Here is a 24,740-nt window from a genome sequence, read left to right as displayed (position 1 = left end):
GTTTCAGAGAAGAAGCTAAAATGTATGTAAATGCACAACCCATGACGATGGACAAAACATCGCAATAGATCACCTGAGTTGCCATGATCAGGTGACCTTAAAAAAGGTCAAGATCAAAAATTTAACAACACTAGATCCCAGGTATTTTTATTGTTCTTTGTTTCAAGTATGGTGACCTGCTGTCCACGATGTCCAAAACATTAATGATGTTTTTTCCTTCGATCTCGAGGTCGGCAATTTTGGCAGGAATTAGTTATGTTTTGTATCATCTATATATGGTACAAGTGTACAGGCTGTATGATGAAAGATATTCCTGTTCTGACTTCAAAAATATTTTTCAGAAGAGGATTGACCTTGAGATAAAAAACAGATCAAAGTAAAACTGGGGGTATCATTCACTTTCTTCTCATCATAATCTACCTGTATATATGTTCCAAGTTTGAAGTCTTTCAAAGTTACGATCTGGACAATATTTGTTGACAATATTTATAATTTGATTTAATCTGAATTTGACCTTGAGATAAAAAGGTCAAGGTCAAAAACTTAACAATAGTTTATCTCAGTTTGAAGTATGCCAAAGCATATTAAGGAAATGACTGACAATGTCATTTTATGTGACCTTGAAATAAAAATATAAAGGTAAAATATTTTGGCAGGGTTCAGCTACATCTTCTCTCATTTATCTGTGTTACAAGTTTAAAGTCTGTATGTTGAAGGATTCTTATGTAATAACCTAAACAATATTTTTAAGAGAATGATTGACCTTGAGATAAAAAATGGACCAATGTTAAAAGATTTTGATAGTTTGCACTCCTTCTCAACATTATCTGCCTAGGTTCCAAGCTTGAAGTCTTGATGTTAAAGGGTTTTAAAATTATGGCCCAAACGATACTTGCATGAAAGAACTGCGAACGTAAACGCCCCTTTCCTGCCTACATTTTACATCCAAATATTTAAAAATTTCTGTCAGATATTTAATATACCAATTTATCTACTTAAAAGTATAATCAATTCCTAATTGATTTATATTAAAATAAAAATTGTAGTCAAAGAAAAGATGTTTTAAAAGAAAATTACGTTACATAATTTTTATTATGAAATGAGCTATTTTAATCCAAATATACAATTAAAGTTATCTCTCTTTGTTTGACCAAATCATTTATATTTAATGAAAATATACATAAATGTTTACATTATTTAAAAAAACAATCATCAAAAAATGACTTTTAATTAGGGGGCTAGACAATGCTACCATTCGCAGTGCACATCCCTCTGATATAATCTTTCAACATTCCAAGTTTCAAGTCATTCAAAAGTTATAATTTGGATCATTTTTTTTTTAATTTGACCATGATGGTAAGAGCACATTTTGAGAAGATCAAGAAAACAATTTGTTCCCCTTGGAAGGCAAGACAATTCCTGCCATTTTGCAATAATGTGTCTTTTGGTTTGGTAGATTGCTGAGCTTTATAAAAAAATAAAATTTGTAAAACCACAACAAAAGAGACCAAAGATATATTATACATTTTATTAAAATATTGCACAAGGTACACAAAATATAAAATGGATGGGATTCAATATGAATGCCAGACAAAAGAGTACATGTATCAAGCTTTTGGCAGTTGAAAATGTATCTATGGATCTTGAGAAATGTAACTTATTCCATGACTGTGGTACAATGTAATAAACCAGTTTGAAAACAAATTCAAACATTGACATTGACATTACACATCCATCATTAACTCTTTGAACCCCACATTCATTAATTCTGAAATTCATCTGCATATTGAACTTTTTGTATGTAACTGTTGTCTTCCTTCTTTCACTGAGCTCTTGTTCCTGAGAGACTTGCAAAATATGGAGGAAAATATGTGAGAGAAAAAAAATCACAATAAATTAAGATCTCAAAAATCAGACAAAACCTAGATTAAATATTTGAGCAGCTGTGTCATCTCCATCTGTTAACAAAAGACGAGACAGCACCGCTAGTGGAATGATGACTCATACGTTGTAAAATAGCATTGGCGGAATACAGTTACACTGGATACGGAATGTAGTGACTTAAAAAACAATGGTGATTATAATTCTATAAATTGTAAATAAAAAGTGTATAAATAGCACCTATAAGAATAATATTTAAACAAAAAGATGAATGGCAAAAAGCAAACTTTGTTTATGCTAGGAATTACTATTCTGACACAAAAGCAATGTATTGCACCTTGTAATATTTGACTCAAATAAATATAAAAAACAAAATGGAATGTGAATTCATGGATTAATGTGGCGAGTTAAAGCAGATACAATACATGTAAAGACCTGTAAATACAACACTCTAAAATGTAATAAATAATGCTAAAAAGTTTAAAAATCAATAATTTACCAATATCAAATAAGAGTCAACATATATCATCAATAAATAATATATTGGTACCTGGAAATATTTGTACCATCTACACACAAACAGGATAAACATAAATTACAGTAAAAGAACAGTACACATACCAAACTAAAATTGCACTTTTTGACATTTGAGGCCTGTAACATGAAGCTTATGAGATCACGCCACTTGGATTTCCGAGGCGCCTATACTGACAGCGTTATAGTAGTTAGTCCCTCCCCCACTGTCACTTGGACTTGAGCACAAGTTTTGGATCTGCTTTATGCAGGCCTCAAGGTTTTCGTCGGTGACCAATGCTGGATTGAAGTGAGGTATGTTGAGCTTGCCGAGGAGGGCGATGGACTCCTTTTTGAGGACACTTAGGTAGTCCTCCAGACGTTTGTTCTGTTCCTCTGTCTCATTGTTCTCCTTCTCTTGCTGCAGGACATGGTTTTCCAAGGAGGACACTTCTGAGCGCATCTTGATCATCTCCGACTCCAGGTCAGTGTTTTGTGTTTTAAGTTCCTGGATGTCATTATCTATTTGTTGCAATTCCTCATCGTTCTCTAAATCTGGAATTGTAAATGATGCAGCAATATTTTTTCATTATTTAACACAAATAAAAGCTATAAACTTTTCCCAAGGTTAAGGAACCAATGTTGCTATTTTTATCACTATTTAGATTAAAGATAACATGTATATTAATTGAATACCTTCTCCATTCTGGAGTTTATAGTGAATATTTGTCAGTTCTGCTGGGCTGAGTTTAGCCTTCTTCATAGCAGATGTTGCCCGAGGACATCCAGAGAGACTCCTGTGGGACAGGAAGCTTCCATTGGAGTGACCTGACCCATCACAACCAGGGGTGGGGCATCTGAAAGATAGGAATATACATAAAAAACTCTCTTTAAAATAACCAAACTTAACATACATGTGTTATGAGGCTACATTTCCAATGCCATAATCTTTATTTTCTTCAATCAAATTTTCAATACGTTCATACAATTTCATACACATGTACCAAACAATTAACACATTGAACTACCTTGTTATCTGGCAGTAAAATATGGGCATTACAAAACCAACTATTTACTGGTGTTACTTCCTTAACAAGAGGCCCATGGGCCACATCGCTCACATGAACAGCAGTTCCTTGTAACATTACATTTCGTAGCATATGCTTTTTCTATTTTAAACATTGAACCCTTTTCTGGGGGCCCAGTATTGGTCCGAGGTTTATTGTTGGCTTGAACAACATTTATAGTAACATAGGAATGAAAATGTGTAGCACTGTGGTGGGACCGCACGTACACAGCCTGAAAAACTGAACGTAGAAGAGTTCCACTTCAAGAGGAATAACTCTCAGACTGTACAGAACATCAAGAAAGATAACTCTTGGTTCCACTACATTAGAGTTTACACAATTTGAGGATCCTTGCATAGTAATCTAACAAACTGTAGCATTATAGTTCTCGAGAAAAACTTTTTAAAAACATTTTCAATATATCTTTCTATGTTAAACTTTGAACCCCTCTTGGGGCCATAGTATTAGTCCAGTGCTAAAGCTTTAATTATTTGGAATCTACATTATTTAAGGATGCTTGCATAGTAATCTCACAAGCTGAAGCATTATAGTTCCCTAGAAAAAGATTTTTCAACATTTTCCCTCTATATTTCTATGCTAAACTTTGAACACCTCTTGGGGCCCCAGTATAAGATTGAGGTCACGGCTTTTATAATTTCGAATCTACACTATTTGAGGATGCCTACGTAGTTATCTGACAAATTGATGCATTGTAGTTCTCGAGAAGAAGATTTTTAAACATTTTCCATATATACTTCTACATTTAACTTTAAACCCATCTTGGGTCCCCAGTATTAGTCCAGGGGTCACCATTTTAAAACTGTCGAACCTTCATTATCCAAGGTTGTATGCATGATAGTAATCTCACAAATTGAAGCATTGTAAGATTTTTTAACATGTTACCTTTATATTTCTATTATAAACTTTGACCCCCTCTTGGGGCCCCAGTATTAGTCCGGGGGTCACGATTTTACCAATTAGGAATCTACATAAGCCAAGGATGCATGCATAGAATTTCCACAAACTATAACATTGTAGTTCTTGAGAAGAAAACTTTTAAACGTTTCCTTTATGTTTTTTAAAATGATTAAATTTTGAACCCCTCTTGTTGCCCAATCAATTGTCCGGGAGTTACGATTTTTACAAATTAGAATCTACATTACTTAAGGATGTACATGTATGCATAGTAATATCCCAAACAGTTGCATTATAGTTCTTGAGAAGAAGATTTTAAAAACATTTTCCTATATATGTTAAAATCTAAACCCCTCCTGGGGCCCCACTTTTTGTTCGGGGGTCACGATTTTTACAATTTAGAATCTCCACTATATATACAACCTTTTGTGGAGATATTGGCATTTCTGGTGCAGTGGGTCTTGAGAAGAAGATTTTTAAAACATTTTCCTATGTATTTCTATGTTAAACTTTGAACCCCGCCTGGGGCTGCAGTTTTGGTCCAAGGTTCACGAATCGATTTCTACAATTTAGAATCTTCATTATACCTATCAATGGCCGGAACGCCCACAAAGGCCTCGAGCTGACATTTTCTTTAAAATAGGTATCATTAATTTAAATTTCTGTACCAATAGTCGTATATCAAATAATATCAGACTAAAAATATTTTGTGTAACTATATTCGTACATATCATAGTATTTATTGCCAAGCAGACAACATACAAATACACATAAAACATGGGTTCATCAACAACATTTCACAATAGCCCTCGCCATGCACCGGGACACATCCGTCCTCGACCAAGGATCCCGCGAGATAGAGATCCGTGCACGCGCTGTCTGAGTTAGGTCGTACGTACAATAAGTCCATTAATACCACAATATGCAACTATATTTTTATATGCAATTTTAACATCACCATGTGATTTTATACTCGGTATATTACCTTATAAAATACGTAGTGATGCATTTGTAATACAATGAATCATAACTCATCATGGTTACAAAAATCGAAGAAATTTCAAAGTTCAAAAATAAATTATCTTCTTTCTGCTTTAAACACTCTTTATGCAAATTTTACGGGTTCATCATTTGTATAAGAGGGAAACACATTAACAGTGTTTCTCCAATTATAATAAAACATACTTTTTTTAAAATTTAATTCCCGTGTGAAACAAGATTATCTATGGTATGGTTGTTTATAAATAAATCCACACCACTTGCGTTGATCTGCCGTATCTATAATGCTCAACCAAACTAGCTGCAATATTGCAACAAAATCACAAGATAAATTTATCGCTTACATTTATTTTGGAGACTGTGCCACATAACAAATCAATTTACATATTAATTTTTATTTTTATCGGGCACGGTATCCATATTAAATGTGAGCGATAAACTAAAATAATATTTAGTGAATTTTTACACCTTATCGTATTCATCCGTCATTTCTTGATCAAACAACCTTATATACTTATGCAATGAGTTGTCAATAATCAGGGAGACACGGTTGGGTTTTCTTGGTGCACAATTTAGTTGAATAAATTGAACAAAAGTCATGAAAACATTTTTCCTATGTATTTCTATGTTAAACTTTGACCCCCCCCCCCCCCCCCCCCCCCCCCGGGGCCCCAGTTTTGCTCCGGGGGTCACAATTTTTACAATTTAGAATCTTCACTATATATACAAGCTTTTGTGTAAAAATTGGCATTTCTAGTGCAGTGGTTTTGAGTAGAAGATTTTAAAAACATTTTTCCTATGTATTTCTATGTTAAACTTTGAACCCCACCTGGGGCCCCAGTTTTGGTTCGAGGGTCACTATACATACAAACTTTTGTGTAAAAATTGGCATTTCTGGTGCAGTGGTTCTTGAGAAGATTTTTAAAACATTTTCCTATGTATTTCTATGTTAAACTCTGAACCCAGCATGGGGCCCTAGTTTTGGTCCGAGGGTCACGATTTTTACAATTTAAAATCTTCACTATATATACAAGCTTTTGTGTAAAAATTGGCATTTCTGGTGCAGTGGTTCTTGAGAAGAAGATTTTTAAAGACACGCACCCTATACTCACTGTTTCGCAATTATCTCCCTTTTTGAATAGGGCTGTGCCCTTTATTTTAACAATTTATAATCCCCTTTCCATAAGGATGCTTTTTACCAAATTTGGTTAAATTTGGCCCAGTGGTTTTTGAGAAGAAGTCGAAAATGTGAAAAGTTTACAGACAGACGGACGGCCGGACGGCCGACAGACAACGGGTGATCAGAGTGAACCTTCGGTTCAGGTGAGCTAAAAAGTGTACATGTATATGGAAAATGATACAAGATTACAGCCCAACAGTACAGTCATGCTTACACTACTCCATCAAGTTTGAGCGACTTTGCGAGGTCTGGATCCTGTCCATCCAAGCTGGCAAGAAGCTGTCGTTGTATCTTATGTTTGTTGGCAAGAGGGCATCCTGATGCACTATAAAATGAAGAATGTACGTGTATATATCCAGAAACACATTGGTTCATTTCTTTTGGTGAACATCAACCTCATGAAATCAAGCTGAAATGGGTTACAACATGTACCAATCTTGTTCCAAAAACCTAACAAATTATGGCCTTGTTATTCATCTGGAAATGTATCAGAGTTCAATGGTAAAAAACAAGAGGCCCATGGGCCACATCGCTCACCTGAGCAACACTAGACATAATAAAATCAGCTAAATATAAACCTACATCAAACTTTGAACCTTATATGTGGCACAACAATTATCCAGGACCACAGTCTAAACAACTGAGAATCAACAAATGTCAATATGATTGCATATTAGTAATACTATGTACTAAATATTTTTGAGAATGATCAAATTTATTTCCAATGTAAAAATTTGACCCCCCCCCCCCCATTTATAGTTTCATCCTTTTTTATTTGATTTTAAAAGATTTTTCTCTATATATACAACACTACCTGAGAATGCTTTCACTCAAATAACAGCTTTTCTGCTCAATTGATTTTCAAAACTAAGATATTTCTCTTTACATTCCTATGTTAAAACTTGACCCCCCCAATTGTGGCCCCACCGTACCCCTAGGGGTCATGATTTGAACAAACTTGAATCTATACTACCTGAGGATGCTTCCATGCAAGTTACAGCTTTTTCTGGTCAGTAGGTTCTTGAGAAGAACATTTTTAAAGATATTTCTCTATATATTCCTATGCAAAAAATTCGACCCCCAATTGAGGCCCCATCATACCCCCGGGGGTCATGATTTGAACAAATTTGAATCTACACTACCTGAGTATTCTTTCATGCAAGTTACAGCTTTTCTGGCCAATTGGTTCTAGAGAAGAAGATTTTTAAAGATATTTTTCTATATATTCCTATGTAAAAATTCGACCCCCAATTGTGGCCTCACCGTACCCCTGGGGATCATGATTTGAAGCAACTTGAATCTACACTTCCTGAGGATTCTACCACGCAAGTTACAGCTTTTCTGGCCAATTGGTTCTAGAGAAGAAGATTTTTAAAGATATTTTTCTATATATTCCTATGTAAAAATTCGACCCCCATTGTGGCCCTCACCGTATCCCCTAGGGGTCATGATTTAAACAAACTTGAATCTACACTACCTGAGGATGCTTCCATGCAAGTTACAGCTTTTCTGGCCAGTAGGTTCTTGAGAAGAACATTTTTAAAGATATTTCTCTATATATTCCTATGCAAAAAATTCAACCCCCAATTGAGGCCCCATCATACCCCTAGGGGTCATGATTTGAACAAACTTGAATCTACACTACCTGAGTATTCTTTCATGCAAGTTACAGCTCTTCTGGCCACTTGGTTCTAGAGATGAAGATTTTTAAAGATATTTTTCTATATATTCGTATGTAAAAATTCGACCCCCCATTGTGGCCCCACCGTGCCCCCGGGGATCATGATTTGAACAAACTTGAATCTACACCACCTGAGGATGCTTCCACGCAAGTTACAGCTTTTCTGGCCAATTGGTTCTAGAGAAGATTTTTAAAATACACCATTACTTTTTCACTAATTCCTAATTATCTCCCCTTGAAAGAGGGCGTGGCTCTTCTTTTGAACAAACCTGAATCCCCTTCACCTAAGGATACTTTATGGCAAGTTTGGTTGAAATTGGCCCAGTGGTTCTTGAGAAGAAGATGAAAATGTGAAAAGTTTACAACAACGACGACGCCAACGACGACAGACAACGGACAAATTGTGATCGGAAAAGATCACTTGAGCCTTTGGCTCAGGTGATCTAAAAATATTATGAATTCAAAGTGTATTCCATTTTAATTTCACCTACTTTAGCTGAAAGATTTTTTTCCAGATGAATTTTGTGTTTCACTATGTCCCCAATAATGGCCCCTTCCTGACTCTCGAGGTCATTGTTTAAACAAACTTGAATTTACTCATGCCAAAGTTTCAACCATTTGGTTTTAAAGAAATGTTTTGAAATACACTACACTATTTATCATCTCCCATTTAAAAGGAGCAAAGACTTAAAATATACAGAGAGTCCATCACAAAAGGATGTCAAAATTGGTTAAAAGTGGTATATTTGTTGTTGGACTGGTAAAGACACCCTTACATCTGCTTTTCCTCATGTACATATATTTAAAGGAAATAAAAATCTTTTGACAGTTAAGCCCTCATGTACATGTATTTAAAGGAAATAAAAATCTTTTGACAGTCAGGCATGCTGGTATATCCTCTACACTATAAATCCTATTTTGTAATACTGTAAATTCCTAATTAAACGCGAGGAATTAATATTCGCGTAAAATCGCGAGAAGCCCGTCTCGCGAATTCTAAAATCTCGCTTTTAATTTTGGGAGACATGTAAACTACATGAAACTATGATGAAATTTCGCCATTCGCGATTTTATGTTCTCGCGATTTGATGAAATCGTTGAATCGCGGAATTAAGTACTCGCGTAAAATAAGGAATCTACAGTATAGAGTCTTGCATATCATAGTACAAAAATACTCATTTGGGTAACTTTGGTATCCGAGGCATTTGCAAAACAATTACATTTATTCATGCTAGATAACCAGCGACAACAATAAAACTGAATGTGAAAAATTGAAAGAATTGTACATTTAATCACTGATAATTAGAATATTAAACCTTTACTAATAAAATTATTAAAAACCAAAACAATTTCTGAATTCCGTAGTTTTTTGCTTTCCAAAGAACTGTCCAAAAATCAAGAAAAAAGGTTTAACTGATCTCTTTGAATTAAAAAAAACCTTCATGCTCTATTCAGAGAATAAAGTTAAAAAAAAATACACAATACACAGTACAACATGTGACAGCGATTTTACCTGCGATGAGACAGGTATTTCCCCGTTACATGACCTGTCCCATCACATCCAGGTATAGGACAGCTACAAACGAACCAATCAAATCTTTTAATCCAAGTGCACAGCTGATACCTGCTTCATCTTATTTAAATTTATTTATTCAGATACACAGACAGAAAGTCTACATATATCTTACCGTAAAGTTTCTTCTTCCATCCCGCTTTCCCTCCCGATTACTCGTTTCAGCTTTGCTGCTCTTGGACATCCCGACAAGCTTCTGTGTGATGCATAGTTTCCTGTCACATGACCTGAACCATCGCAGCCTGGTGTTGGGCATCTATTTGTTTCCATCAATCCAAAAGTTTATTTCTGGCTTTTTTGTTTTATTTTACAAACCATTCAGTCACTTTATCATTTAATTTTCATCTTTTTATAAACTTTATTAGTGTTCAATTCTTAAGATCATCAGACAACTCTTCAGAACAATTTCCACATTGTTTAACATCGACAATATGTAGAACAAAACTTTAAGGAGTGAAAGAGCACAACAATAAAAGCTATTTCATGCACAAAATGAAAGATTTCACAAAGAAGAAAGTCACTTGGAACCAACAAATATACAAAATAAAAAGAAACTACCTCACAACATCAAAGAAGAGAAGCTTGCAAACCAAATAAGGAGAAAGTTGGAAAGCTTTAGTTATTAAGACAGGCACCATAGCTGTGAGTCACAAGACTTACTTCATTTCAACCTGATTGGCTTGCACAGTGGCTCTATCAGCCATTGGGCAACCAGAGAGACTGCGGTGGGAGGAGTAATTACCAGTCACATGACCAGATCCATCACAACCGGGATAGGGGCAGTTAGATGAATTTTTCCCATCTGTGTCAGAACTAACTGATTCAACATCTTCACTATCTCTGGAACTAAGTAGGTTAAATATTGCTATGTTTAATGAACTTCAGCAATCCATCAACTTCAAGGACAGAAGGGCATAAGCTTGACCTTCATTAGAACTAACCAGACAACAGAAACACAAAATGTCTTGGGGGGAAAATTAATCTATGGAAAGCCAATAAATAAAATTGAAAGAAAATTTTTTTTTTTATTCTCAGATTTTACATACAAAAATATACAACAATGCAGAAGTGTCAATCTGCATAACAGATGTAAAGTTTACCAAATAAAAGCAGATTTCACTTAACTCAAAATAAAATTGTTACCTTTCTTGACTGAAAAATTTATCATCTTTTGTGTTTTTAAATTAAAATTTGTTTTCTTTTCCAAAAGAAATTAGAATTTCGTAAAATCAACTTAATTTGGTAAATTGATGAACATAACAGGTGTAAGATAAAAACATTTGAACTAAATGACAGCAATAAAACTAAAAACAAATGTTACCTTTCAGCACTTAAGTCCCCAAATCTGGAATAAACAATAACTCATTAAACCTTCTCATATTTAATATTCAGAAAATTATGTATGATTTAACAGTAACTGATGCCCTTTCAATCAATATTTCAAGAAACAGGGACTCAAATGCTGAAAGGAAAAGCTGATATTAATGCTAGATCAAAATGCACCATCCAAAACCCCATTTAGAAATCCATTTTGAGAAGTTTTCTTTTTATTTTACTTTCGAAACCACAATATATTTACCTTGATTTACATTGCACATTAATTACAAATCAACTACAACATAACCATTTAATAAAGTCCGCAACATCAAATCTTATTATCAGTTCTTGGAATTTATATCCGTCTTTCCAGTAAACAAATTGAATGACAACTTTAATACCTATATATAAATCAATCTAAAGACTCTTGAAATGAATGATTAAGTTTCAGAATATCCAGTTTTAACTTGAACATGTTTTCCATCCGGTCTCACAAAAACCGTGATGGATGGTGTGGAGGATTTGTTGGCAGGAGTCAAAATGGTACCGTGACGAGTTTTTGAGTCCGGTTTGGACATCAAAGGATTGGGTATTGTCAAAGTAGTTACCGACCTGGTAAAACTCAGCTGTTTGGAGCCCTTACGATTCAGTAAGTTTGATACAGAGGAGCTTCCTTCATCTGGGGTGGACGGTTTAGAGTCAGCTTTCTTTGCACCTGGTCGCCTCAAGATACTGGGCCTGACTGGTTCTCGCTTGGGCACCTTGACGACAGGAGCTGCTGCTACGGGCTGCAGTGCTGGTTCCCGCTCCTCCTTCTTTAGTACAGTGACACTGGCTGTGTCCAACTGGTTGTACTTCTCCAACTCTTTGGCCAGATTACTTCGTGGGGTCTGTTGAGACACCAGAGAGGATAAATCTGTGCCCAGCTCCAGCTGTTTAGTCAGAATCATGGGCCGTAAAACTCGGTCAGAATCTGTGAAAATAGACCAAGGCTACCTTAGTTTTTCAGCATCTGTTATTTTAAGATTTTTATCATGCATAATCAAGCATTTTCATAATCACTGATGCAATATTTACGTTGGCATATTTCATAAATATTAATTATTTATTTTTAATTGAAAACATTTCTATGGAAATAATGCAGAAAAGTTAATTATCCTTTAGTGCATCTTGTTCATTTTTACACTGTCAAATGACATTTTAGCCTATTGTTCTTTTTAATTTCAATATTTTCTGAAATCAACACATTCTTGTAACAGAAAATAAAATTTCAATCAAAGCAATTGCTTAACTTATAAATGATTGAAATCTAAATAACATACATTCCATAATTCAAACATGAATTGGTCTACTACTGAAATAGAACAAAAACAAAATAAAAGCAACCAACAGCAACAATAACTGTAAAAGTCTCTACTTACACTAATACGCCTACAATGCAACATATTACTAAAACAGTGCAAGGTACAAGGTTCTGATGCTGATATAGAAACCATACAAGTGCAAGTACAATAGCTTACAGTGAATACACCAATAGCCACAATAATAAAAGCCTCCTCCATTTCATCTTACTGGTAAGTCCTGATGTTATATCTAAGTTTGTAAAACTTTTTCAGTTTCTTTTGATCAAGAATATTTAGTTTTCTCAGGAAAATTATAAATATAAATAATTTGTCATCCAATTACTTTTCTTTTGTAAAAATTTAAAATATTGTTATAGTAAAATTAAGCCTACAATATATCTAATATATTATTGGAGCACTTGTTCTTTAATAACTTTAATTCTTTACTTGTTGAAAAATTAAAATCTGATGGAGTATTCCTAATTTTATAACGAAATTCTGTACCTGACGTTAGAAAAACACAGTCTGAATTAGTTTATTTACTGGACAGGGGGTATATTGGTAATGGGAAAACAAATACATGTACATTTATTGTATACAAGGAAATTTTCTACCCATTAGTGCAGATGAAATTCCAAATGGGGAAAATTAAAATGGTGCTTTTGTTTCTTCACAAACAACTCTACAAGATGAATCAAAATTGGAGCAAAATCTTTTACGACAGTGCTTGGTTAAAAATGAGACATGGTGTAAAGAACTTTTTTTGTGTTTTTTTACAGTATCTACTGTGCACAAAGGCTGCTATAATACACAAGGACACCATCAAAAGTAATCATCCATGACAACATAAGCTCTTACACTGATGTAATTGCACAAATTAAGCACGACACAGATAATGACAAGTCTAGCACGCGGCCACAACAAAAGTACAGACCATTCCCTGTGGAGGTGCTGCACTTCTGGGCAGCCAATCGGATGAGCTCTTTTTCATTGCATGCAGCTAAAACAGCTTTGGAGGGATCGTCATCTTTGGGGAGTAAAACTAGGTGGAGACCTGACATGAAAAAAATTTAATGCAAATAGAAAATGAAAATAAGAAGCTGTTTTGTGCATGCAACACATCCAAAAATGAGCTAAAGCACTACACAAAGTTAACATTATTGTTTCAAGGATACACATTTAGATAGACTTCAGGTTGACATCTATCATATTTCTTGTTTCCACACATATATTACCAATAGAGTTATCAAAGCATTTACAAATGCAAGTACTGTTTAGTCGGTATCTTACATTATACAACAGGGTAAATACAAACCTGATTTTTTTGCAGTTTGTTGTGTTGTTTGCACTAATTTTCCCATAGCTGCTATCGGGCACCCAGATAAACTAAAAATTATAGGTACAATCTTAAAATCTCTAAATCTAAAGATCATATGTATACACCGTACATGTACAACCACAATATGTCTGACAGCATTAACAAATTCACTACTCCTTTAACAAAAATAATTTACAACATCTCTAAATACTAAACAATGGTCAGACTTCATTGTCATACATTTTACACAGTATCAAAACTGATTCCAGCAATATTGACTGCAATCAAAATCATAAAAGAAACCTAAAGAAGTTACTGATGGAGGCATACCTTCTATGAGTGGTTCTGTTGGCATTGACATGACCCCGTCCTGTACAGCCAGGGGTAGGGCACCTGTTAAATTTGTAGACAATACATGTAATAGATTTCAATAATTCAGTTGTTGTTTTTGCAGTCTATCCTAGCTTTTACATGACTTTTAACTTCAAAATGTTATTTTGAGGAATAAAATGTGAAATGAAAACTCACCTTGCTAAATTTTCATGCATGGCTAATACTGGAAAAAAAAGTGGATAAAAATCAAATCACTGGTAACTAAAAAGATGGAAAAAGTCAAAATATATAAAAAATTCACTAAGTAGTTTACAATATTAAAACTTGAGCTGCATAAACTTACTTTCTGGTGGAACAGTGCTTTTCTTTGGACACCCCGACAAACTTAAAATTTGAAGAAAATAAAAACCAATCACATAATGATTATATCGCAACAGATTAAAGGATGGATGTATTGATCAAGCAAGCACTTGAGATGTTGGATATTGATCTCCCCTCTCTACTCACCTTCTGTGGTGGGAATAGAGTCCAGTTATGTGACCGGATCCATCACAGCCAGGCGTTGGACATTTCATGTCTGTTTAAAACAAATGTGTAAATTGCACATATTTTTGTATTGTTATTTCCCTGGACATATTTTGTATTGTTATTTCCCTGGACATATTTAATATCATAACTTATGACTATTAATATGTTCAGTTTTGGAGATTTGCAATTTCACTTCACTTAGCACTTTGAAATCATGCATCTGGTGAAAAACAAATTATGATTGTTTAATTGCTGGAAAAAAAAACTTTCTGACCATCTCTAATTTTTCTTTTCTTTTACATTTGTTAAAGAATTATTTAACCTACCATACATGTGAAATATAACATCAGTTTACCTGCATTAGCCAGGTTTTCATCCGATTTCTGTGAATCACTGGACGGCTCCTCCTCCTCCTGTCCTCCATCAGATGTCTTCCACTCAGCCACCACCTGGAAGTCATCATCTTCCTCCTCTTCGTCCTTGACCTCCACTTTGACCTCTGTGTCTTGGTTGGCCCCAGTGTCTGACCCCGCCCCTTCAGCATCTGCATTCTTCAGTACCACAGAATACACACAAGTTTCATCGTCCTCAGTTTTTATTTTGATCTCTGCTTTATTGTCCACTTCCTCATTTTTCTGGGAACCACTGTCTTCTACTTTTAGTATCTTTGCTGGGGTGCCATCTACTGTGTCATTTTCTATCTTCCTTTTTTGACCTCCTACTGATTGAATTTCACTCAATTATAAATACAGTTAAGACCATTCTGTACTATACACTTGTACTGAGCTTCGGAAAAGCATAGCTCAAATTTCCATGCATTTAAAAGACTAAAGATCTAATTGTTGCAACACATTGCAGTTACATTATCAGCAATTCATATATCAAAAGCGCAAACAGACAATCAATGAATTAAAATGATGATAAATGACTGAAAGGTAAATGTTAAATGAAAGCATTATTCATTACTGACCCTGCTCTTCTATTCCAGTTATCTGAAATAATGAAAAAAAGTTTAATTACTTTAGTATTTAATAATATTATCCTATGTTTATTTACGGGTAAATTTTAAACAAAACAATTGAAAAAAAAATCTTTACCTGAGTCATGTTGACATCTGTTTGGATGTCTGTAAAAAAAAAGTTTGAAAACATAAAGATTACTGGTTCAGTAAATTTCAACACTCCCTCGGTTATAATTAAATACTATTCTGTTTCATAATTTAACCACATATTTGCAAAAAAGCCAATCTTATTCCATATTAGGAGTAAAAAAAGGTCTTAAAACTTTTGAAAAGTTTTCAGTTTTTCTTTTCATAATTGAGTATTTTTTCTTAATTTTCTTTTGGGGGGGGGGGGAAGATTTTTACTTGCTTGTTTCAAATTTATTACGCAGGGTTTTGACTTTTACAAAAGGAATGTCATACTCGTCTCCATCATTTTTTTAAAAATACATCATCATTAAGGCATTTTCCATTTTTTTTTAACACGATACAACAAAGAAACCAAAATATGTATCAATGAGCTTTTTTTTTTTTTAGATGGAATAATAATTCAGGTTTGACTTTCCAAATTATATACCTTTTCTCTGACTTATCCAAGTTCAGCCTAAATAACAATCATTATATGAATATTTTTACCATGAGAATTGATACATGTACTGAAATTCTGATAAGATAAAGACAGACCTATTCCAATTACAAGAGAACATGAATTTGTGTCACAGCTGAGGTTTCCTGTGTGCAGCTGAGTTTTGTAACTCCATAAATAAATGACCATCAGCCAAACCAACAATATGATTGGAGCTGACGTGGTGATGGCAGCAGTTCCATGAATCAATAATAAAACCCCTTTATCTATCAAATCCTCATACCTTATTATTAATTTGAGATTGGCAATGAACTGGTATACTCAATAATAACATAAAATCAATCTCATTACAGGCATACTTCTCTCAGCAGCAAATCTCAAAGTTTTAATTAATATACATGCACAGCAAAACAACAAGTCCAACAACTTTATCTGAGAACTATTCTGTTTATCAAAATATTGGGAAAACTGGAATATACAGTAATGATTGCTCTACTGTCTCACTCACTCTTTCACTTAATCAATATGACCACACCCTTTTTCCAATTCCATCTTCCATAAGAGATGAATAATACAAGTTTATTTATGAAAAAAAATGCATGCTAGAATACAAAATGCAGAAGAAATGGATAAGTTTGTTTCCTCACTTTAGGACTATTAAAAAATGTTAAGGATAGGACTAACTTAAAAAAAATTTACTCAGAAGGCGACATGAACTATACAAAATAATATACAATTAACCATCCCCCCCCCCTAAAAAAAAATAATGAAGCTCAGTTGTGGGTATTAATGGAATAGTTTTAATTCATTTGTGAATAACTTGTACACTTTTAACTTTCTAGTATACAGTTAAACAAGGGGGATCCTCATTGAAGAGCAGTCAACTATTACTTCATCAAGCGTGTAACAATATTGACTGTCTAACATACTCAATAGGTTTTAACACCCAACACCTGTCACCCCAAGGCTAAAACTACCCATGCAAGATTTTTACACACACCTGTCTTGTTCCATTCAGATTTTTTACCTTGCCTATTAAATGCTTTATAATAAACAAAAAGAAATTTAAGCAGCAATGAGTTGAAATTACAACTATACACAATTACCGGTAAATAAAATTATAACTTGTTTTAGTCACAATGTGTTTTTAAAAAAATTCAATACTTCCCCTCCCCCCAAAATGGTATCACTTGTACTTACTTGAACTGGTGCCAGTTTTCTCATCAGTTGTGTTTTCCTTTGCAAAAAAAAAAATAATAATAAAAAATAAAATAAAAAATAATGATATATGAAGTTCAACTGAAAATAAAATGTGAAATCCATATTTTGGGGCAGTTGACAATAAAGTTACATATAATTCTTAACTTTATATAACCTTATATGACCAAGAATTCACTTTCAGACATTTTGCACTCAATGCTCAACAAGTTTGGTAAAGTCAGCCATCTTGGAATCATTGGGCACATTATCATAAAACTTTCCCAGTTCCACATGTCAGAAAAATAACATCTGATGTGTCAATTATTGGAAATACAAATCAATGATATGTCATCAAAACCACAACAAGTATATATGGCACAAATGCAGTAAACTTAATTTAACTTTGCAAACACTTTGTTTGCTATAATTAGATGCACAATAGTGTCTTCCCATTACTTACTTTATCTTGTTGATTTTCTTAGAAGCACACCCTAAAAAACTTTGTTAACTCTCCAAAACATCATAGGTCTTCATATAACATGATCCTACATTGTCATTTCTTGCAGAGATACCCAAAATATTTTCCCTATTTCACTTTTACTGCAGTTGTGTTAAAGTTTGCTTAGTTAGTTCTTCCCGAGTTTCAAAGAGAACTGCTTTATGATAATGCTTGCCATCTGTCTCATTATGCAGGCAACTGACAGCATAATTCCCTATTTGGCCTTTGTCCTTTGTTCTGCTGCCATCTGATTGGCCCACTCCCGTGTTCTTGTTTGGATTTATAATGAGCTCCTATTATCAACTACTGTGAATTATTGAACACCCCTAGCAGCTGACTGCTATTCAACCAGTAGCATATAAGTAACAAATACCAGTAAACCTTATACAAACTTTCATACTTCCTAAAAAGCATCAATTGTACAGACTTGTTAAACCCATTTCCAAACAACAGTTGATGTGTGCGATTAATTATAGGAAATGTGTGTCATAAGCTGCTGTATTATATCACACCCATGGGTAGCATTATACAACTTGGAAAGTCTCATAAGTTATTCACTAAAAACAATAATAAGATATAGCCATATATGATAAACATGGAAGTTTGAAAGTACACCAAAATATTGATTTTTTTTTCTGAAGACACACCACTGTTTCCGAGGATGCTTGTAAAGCCTGGGTAGTTATGGAGATCTGATCTATTGATTTTTGTCTGGAAAACTTTTGCAAGTTCCTGTGGCTCAAGTATTGTCAACCAAACAAAAAGAGATACTTTCCACACAATGACAAATCAAAAACTTCACCCATTTCTAGACAATGATAGACTTCAAAGCAGTATAAACATTCAGCTAAAAATGGTATGTCTACATTCTGTAAAGATCTAGTGTCAGCCAGGTTTCTAATGCACCTGTTATTTCCATGGCAACAAAAAGTTTTCAGTCAGATTAATATCAGTTAACACATGCCTGAACTGAAAAAAAATCTGATCAAAAGTAGTCGGGTTAAATTAACTGTAAGGATGTACATGGAATCACATGACGGACAAGTTTGAACAAAGTAAACAAGTACTTTTATTAGTGTATGTAAAGTAGTCCTTTATCTGTCATTATGAAATTTTTTTTTACTGCTTTAGGATGATGGGTAGAAACTGGGAAAATTGGTAATAATCAAATAACATAAAAAAAACCATGTAACAATAGATATGAAGAATTACAGCTATCTTTTCAAAGCTGAGACAATTTATTTTATTCTGATCAAAGAACAGACACCCATTACCAACTTCAATTAATGAGACATGTAACTCTTTAATTATACTTTCAACATCTCTGAAGTTGCTGTGTGATGAGAAAGAAAGATATGTGTTCAATGTTTAAAGTTAAATGTAATCTTGACTTCCAAACAAATTCAATAGTTCATTAACAGGTTGTATATTGATTTTTTCCTGAGCTAAGGCACTGGTATACATTATGTTGATGGTAAATCAATAGGACGGATTGCAAACTCCCAAAGTTTTTCATACGTACCAGATACTTCCCCTCACAATTTGTAATGCTGGAGACAGCTCCAGGCTATTGATGCCAACACAAGGCTGCTTAACAATTAATTGTCATCACTCTATAGTATTTACAGTACTACAAATACGATCTGTCATTATTAAGCCAAGGTTTATTGGTCTCTTGAAAATACACTGCTCACCAGTTTCATCACTTTAGTTGATTACTTATAAATACAACATTACACTGTTCTGGATAGTTGTCAATAGAAAGGTGACAGGTAGAAATCACCAGGGCATGAGATCTTCAGGTGATTGACTTGATACCTGATCACAATACCTCTTGGACCTAACTCATGTATTTTTATGAAACATCTGTTTAATATTAATTTTTGAATTGTTGAAAAAAAGTTTTTCATATCTAATGCAATAAAAATAACAAAATCACTCAGTTTCAAAACTTAAACTTAAAACTACAGTAAAACACGGTTATAACGAACACGTTTATAATGAATTGACGCTTACAGCGAAGTGAATTTCATTCCCCAAGACTCTATTTCATGTTGTAAACTTGACAGATAAAATGAATTACGCTTATAACAAAGTTAAATTGCCCGTCCCTGGGACTTCGTTATAAGCGTGTTTTACTGTAATCCCTATAACCTTTGATGCAATAATGTATGGCAATAAACAAGAATGGGTTAATATAAATGTTTTAATTCATTTTTATTGGACATCAATAATATCAATACTAAGGCCAAAAAAAAAAATATGTGTGTTTCCTATTTCATCAAGTTTTAAAATAGGGTAGGTAGGTCAGCTTTTTTTTTTTTTTTTTTTTTTCTTTTTTTTTTTTTTTTTTTTTTAATGAGCTTTTAAGTTTCCCCCTTTCCTTGCATATGATTTTTCTATACAATAAGAAAATGTATTTTACAGGTGGAGCAATAGTGGATAGTGACAACTGTTACAGAAATAAAGCTTTCTTAAATCTAAGGTTTATTTGGAATGTATACGAAGATTTTATTTTCATGTAAATAGAAAATATAAATATGACAGCCACTATAAATTAACAGAGTATAATATACATTACCACAAATATATCATATATTGGTTATTAGTTCTATTTTCCTGTTCAACTGACATAACAGTAAACATTAATATCGTAACTGTAAGTGTTGAATTCAGAAACAGAGGAAATTCTGGTTGATCAGACGAGAGCCTTAGAATTAAATCTTTTCAATATTTCCAACAACAAAAAAAATGAATACATAATTAATGGTTTAAGACTAATTTTAAAAACTTCATTTGCAATTGAACTGCAGCATTTTAAAATCATATTTATAATGTGAATGATTGTTGGTCCTATTCAAAGACTTACGATGTCTGCAGTCTCCACACCCAGAAATATAAAAAAAAACTTTGCCTCTGCTTTTTTCTTGTACATCGTTAAATTAATTTTTAACACATCACTGCCCTATGAAACTATTTATTTCATTGATAATTTAACTAAAATAACCAAGGATAACTTTCATCCATACTGTCAATCTGCACTTAGAAATCTTTAAAACGCTTTGATAAGTGGTGTTTTCTATTGAATTGTTACAAGCGTTTTTTGAACTCTGATTTGTAAAGACTCTATTGTTTAAACCAATTACGGTTGGTAATCTGGATTTGGAATAAAAAGTGTTAGGGTCGGCGCATAAAAAATAGGGTCGGTCGGGAAACCGGAAACACACATATTTCTTTTTTTGGCCTAATAACAGCATGAAAAAACTATACCCATGCACCCCAAAAAATACCTCAACTATAAATGCAAAAAGTTGGATGAACAGTGAACCTTGTGAATAAAAATTTTTTTTTCATACATGTTGACTAAGAATCTGTAGTGTAATCATGCTAATAGTCACACATTATTTCAAGGATGTGCATTCAGTAAATAAAAGTATTTATTTCTGTTTCTACAAATTCTTACCTGAGTTGAGTCAGCATTATCAACGGGTTCTTCCTTTATCTGTTCCAATGTCAAATGAAGTTCATACTCCAGAATCTCACATGGAGCAGTCATTCCTAAAAATAAGAATTGTTGAATGATCACAATTATCTTGTTTCAGTATATCAAGTCTAAAGTTACACAATATACATGTATATCCTAATGAAAATAATATATTTGAGCTCCTTATCAATTTGTTTTGTACAATTACATTCCATCAGTAACTCATAGCAAGGTCTTCATGGAAAAACAGATCCAGAAAATAAAAAAATCTTTGGTAAAAAAAGATCAGTCAAAGTGAAACTTGAACTTTATAACGCTTGTATCTATAGTTTTGTTTGAATTTGATTTATAAAATATATACTGAAAAGTTTTTTTTTAAATTTTGAATTGGAGCATGTGGACTGGTCAAAGGTCATAACTGTTAAAGGAAATTAATCCAAATATTGCTGGTACAAGGCCCTCTTTTGTAACGCAATGATGTTTTTGTAGTCACTAGTGTCCTTAGACAAGGCTCTTTATCTACATCATGTACATTGTGATTTGTCTTAGTCCACCCAGCTGCAATGGGTACCAGCTTATGCTATGTAAACCTGCTGGACTGGTGTGGTTGTGGGATGCTAATAAGTATAACTCTTATCCACTTCTAAGCACCATAAAAACTTATCAGGCTTGGCTTGACATTAGGACTGATGCATTCATCAAATCTGATTCTCAGGACAGCCCTTCATAGTTCATGTTTGAATATTCTGTCCTAACTTTGGTCATCGATTGTAGCAGATAAAAGTTGAAATACAGTTGAACTTCGGTATCTTGAACACCGACATCTCGAATACAATGGATATGTCGAAGTGATTTTTAGGTCCCAAACACTTAAACTTTATAAGTATTTTACCCTTGATATCTCAAACACTGGGATATCTCGAAGTTTTTCAAAAGTCCCATCTAGTTCGGGATAAGGAGGTTTGACTGTATTGTAATACATATTATAATTATAGAATGCCTTATAGCTCGTCTATTTTTTTTTTTTAAAACTGAATACTATTTAAAACACTTTATGCCTTGGCAATATATGACATTATTAAAACAAAAGTTGTATCACACAATTTTTTAATATTATTATCTGGTATTTTTCATCCAGGGGAATTAAGTCACCGATTCTCATCTGCTTAGCACCAAATAATTTAATTCTGGTTGTAACGCGCTTTCTGATTGGCTAAAAAAATTATTTTATATCGTATAAAAAATTAATGTTGCCTACGTCATAGTAACACTAACGTCAAAAATGTATTAATATGCCTGACGTTACGTTTGAATTTTGTACAATTAAACGTAATTTTAAAGGTCGAATGACCATTTTTATCTACAATTAAGAGTAAAATAATTAAATTATAAGCAATGAATTTAATATTTATTTGTTTTATACGATATAAAATGGTTTGAAACAGTTTACGCTTTTTTATAAACAGCTTCGCGGTTTATAAAGCATAAACTGCCCCAAACCATTTTAAATCGTATAAAACAAATAAATATTGAATTCATTCCTTAAAGAAACTGAGGATAATCACCAAGCGTCTTAATTATGCGCCTTCATGGCTTGCAGAAGGAACAAACTTTTTACATGTCATTTGCATTGCAGAATCTCTGTACACTTTTTATCTTAAGTAGTGTTTTCTTTTTTTACCTGACAAGATAGATCAGGGACATTTTAGTTTAAACAATATTTTAAATTTATTTAGTAATTAATCAGCATCATGCATATCATAATAACAGTACAATATACAAGATTGAGAAACAAGCCAAAAGGCTTATGTTAGTCTCGCTATCGTCATTTTACAAATGAGAGGTGGGTAAAATTTTCAAGTACAATAACATTACACATAAACATTGATTAGGAAAAATGTAGGGAAAAGAAAATGAAAGGTGAGAAAAGAAAAGAATAGCTGTAATTAAGTATTGAGACAATTGTAGGGACATTTTGAAGGAGAAATTTTAGGATTAACCCCAAGTTGCATATGATCGATAAGTGCTGTTAAAATGACGTAACAATTAATGCACTGGGGAGAAATGGTACTCGGTAGAAAATGGTCACACACCAGTAGTATAATGAACTCTGAATGAAATTGGAAACACTATACTCTACAAAAAATTGCATTACTGGTGGATATTTTTTTATGTGTCAGTTGCTAGTTCAAGTTGCTGATAAAAGTACATACATGCATCTTAATTGTTAAGTAAAAAATATTATTTTAATGTTTTTAATAATATATCTATATGGTGTGTGTAAAAATCTTCATTAATGCAATGAAAATCAGTCAAGAACGTAAACATTGCAGATAAATATAGGAGTTACTTCCCTTTAAAAACAACGGGAAAAGACAACGTGCTTATACTTTTACCTTCATCTTAGTTCATAAAAAGGGCGAGAAATCAAACTTCCCAATCATTGCCCTGTGGCTGATATATTTCTATTTCACTGTTTAAGGTTCTAAGAACATGAATTGCCGTACATTGAGAATTGTCTCTTCGTACTAAAAATATATCGATAAACACAAGAGTTCAACATGGCGGGAGTTTTAGCATTTCTTTACGTTGACATGTAAGACAAACAAGTTATCATTTTTGTAACCAAACCGTAGTAATAGTAATATGAGAATAAGCATAATTACAATGAAATACGGCCTAAACAATGCACGGAATGCTCACAATAGATGCATGTTTTTTAACAGTATAATCAACACTGATCAACGTTATACCAAGCTTCCTTGCGGTGTTAATGACGACACAATCTTAGTGCAATCATGAAATAGAAATCGACAATCTAATTGTGTGTAAATTACTTACTTCCAAAGTGAAAGTTAATTCGATAAGTTATTTTTCCAACTCAAATCACTTGTTTTCTTGTGCCCTGATAACTTCGATGTCCCATACTGCAATGCTATCCATACAGTGCGCATGCTCGATTTTGTCAAGTTTAATGGCCGGCTTAGTTTAAAATGAGGCGGGACCGTAGAAAACACTCTTAACATTCATAAATTATCTTTAAAATTGTACAAATATTTTTAGGTTGTGACAATTAAAGAGTGTAGTACTGAAAATAGTTATTTAATGCAATAAAATCTTGGATACAAATGATATGAGACTATAATAATACAAATAGTTTTTCCCTGCTGATTATGGCAGATGTCTTATATTTATAAGTAGCACTGTTCCCTATTCAAATTGAAAAAAAATCTCCATCAAATATCAATCCAAATGGGAAAACTGGATACATTCTGAAGAGAGTCTAGGCACTGATCCAAAAAATTTTTTTCAGGAAAAATATC

The 24,740-nt window shown here is 33.3% G+C and overlaps 1 protein-coding gene across 16 annotated transcripts; it reads right to left on the bottom strand.

Moving 5' to 3' along the window:
* Positions 1 to 1,512: 1,512 nt before the first annotated feature.
* Positions 1,513 to 24,397, bottom strand: LOC105339677 (myelin transcription factor 1). Of its 16 annotated transcripts, none has more exons than XM_020071949.3 (21): positions 24,259 to 24,397; positions 21,397 to 21,491; positions 17,435 to 17,471; positions 17,235 to 17,276; positions 15,746 to 15,774; positions 15,619 to 15,640; positions 15,004 to 15,369; positions 14,628 to 14,697; positions 14,464 to 14,504; positions 14,316 to 14,343; positions 14,118 to 14,180; positions 13,785 to 13,855; positions 13,404 to 13,523; positions 11,739 to 12,099; positions 11,131 to 11,154; positions 10,470 to 10,655; positions 9,925 to 10,065; positions 9,750 to 9,812; positions 6,770 to 6,880; positions 3,091 to 3,251; positions 1,513 to 2,949 (listed from the first exon to the last, which is right to left on the bottom strand). In XM_020071949.3, exons 2-21 carry the CDS (start codon positions 21,487 to 21,489, stop codon positions 2,558 to 2,560), a joined length of 2,421 nt encoding a protein of 806 aa, XP_019927508.3. In that variant the 5' UTR covers positions 21,490 to 21,491; positions 24,259 to 24,397; the 3' UTR covers positions 1,513 to 2,557. The 16 variants fall into 16 exon arrangements, with proteins under 16 accessions (XP_019927508.3, XP_019927512.3, XP_065921545.1 ...); XM_020071953.3 differs by having other exon boundaries at positions 15,004 to 15,366; XM_066065473.1 differs by having other exon boundaries at positions 17,262 to 17,276.
* Positions 24,398 to 24,740: the final 343 nt, after the last annotated feature.

Source organism: Magallana gigas, chromosome 7 (assembly GCF_963853765.1).
Source record: "Magallana gigas chromosome 7, xbMagGiga1.1, whole genome shotgun sequence".
Classification (NCBI taxonomy): domain Eukaryota; kingdom Metazoa; phylum Mollusca; class Bivalvia; order Ostreida; family Ostreidae; genus Magallana; species Magallana gigas.
The sequence above is the reverse complement of the archived record's forward strand: the minus strand, read 5'-3'. Positions and strand labels throughout refer to the sequence as shown.

What these genes read in the sequence shown, in the direction of transcription:
- LOC105339677 (XM_020071949.3), bottom strand. Translation starts at nt 21,489, where the DNA reads ATGACTGCTCCATGTGAGATTCTGGAGTATGAACTTCATTTGACATTG. An exon ending in CTCTATTCCCACCACAGAAG is followed by an intron (nt 14,505 to 14,627) that starts GTGAGTAGAGAG and finishes TCAAATTTTAAG; the next exon opens with TTTGTCGGGGTGTCCAAAGA. An exon ending in TAAACTCCAGAATGGAGAAG is followed by an intron (nt 2,950 to 3,090) that starts GTATTCAATTAA and finishes TTACAATTCCAG; the next exon opens with ATTTAGAGAACGATGAGGAA.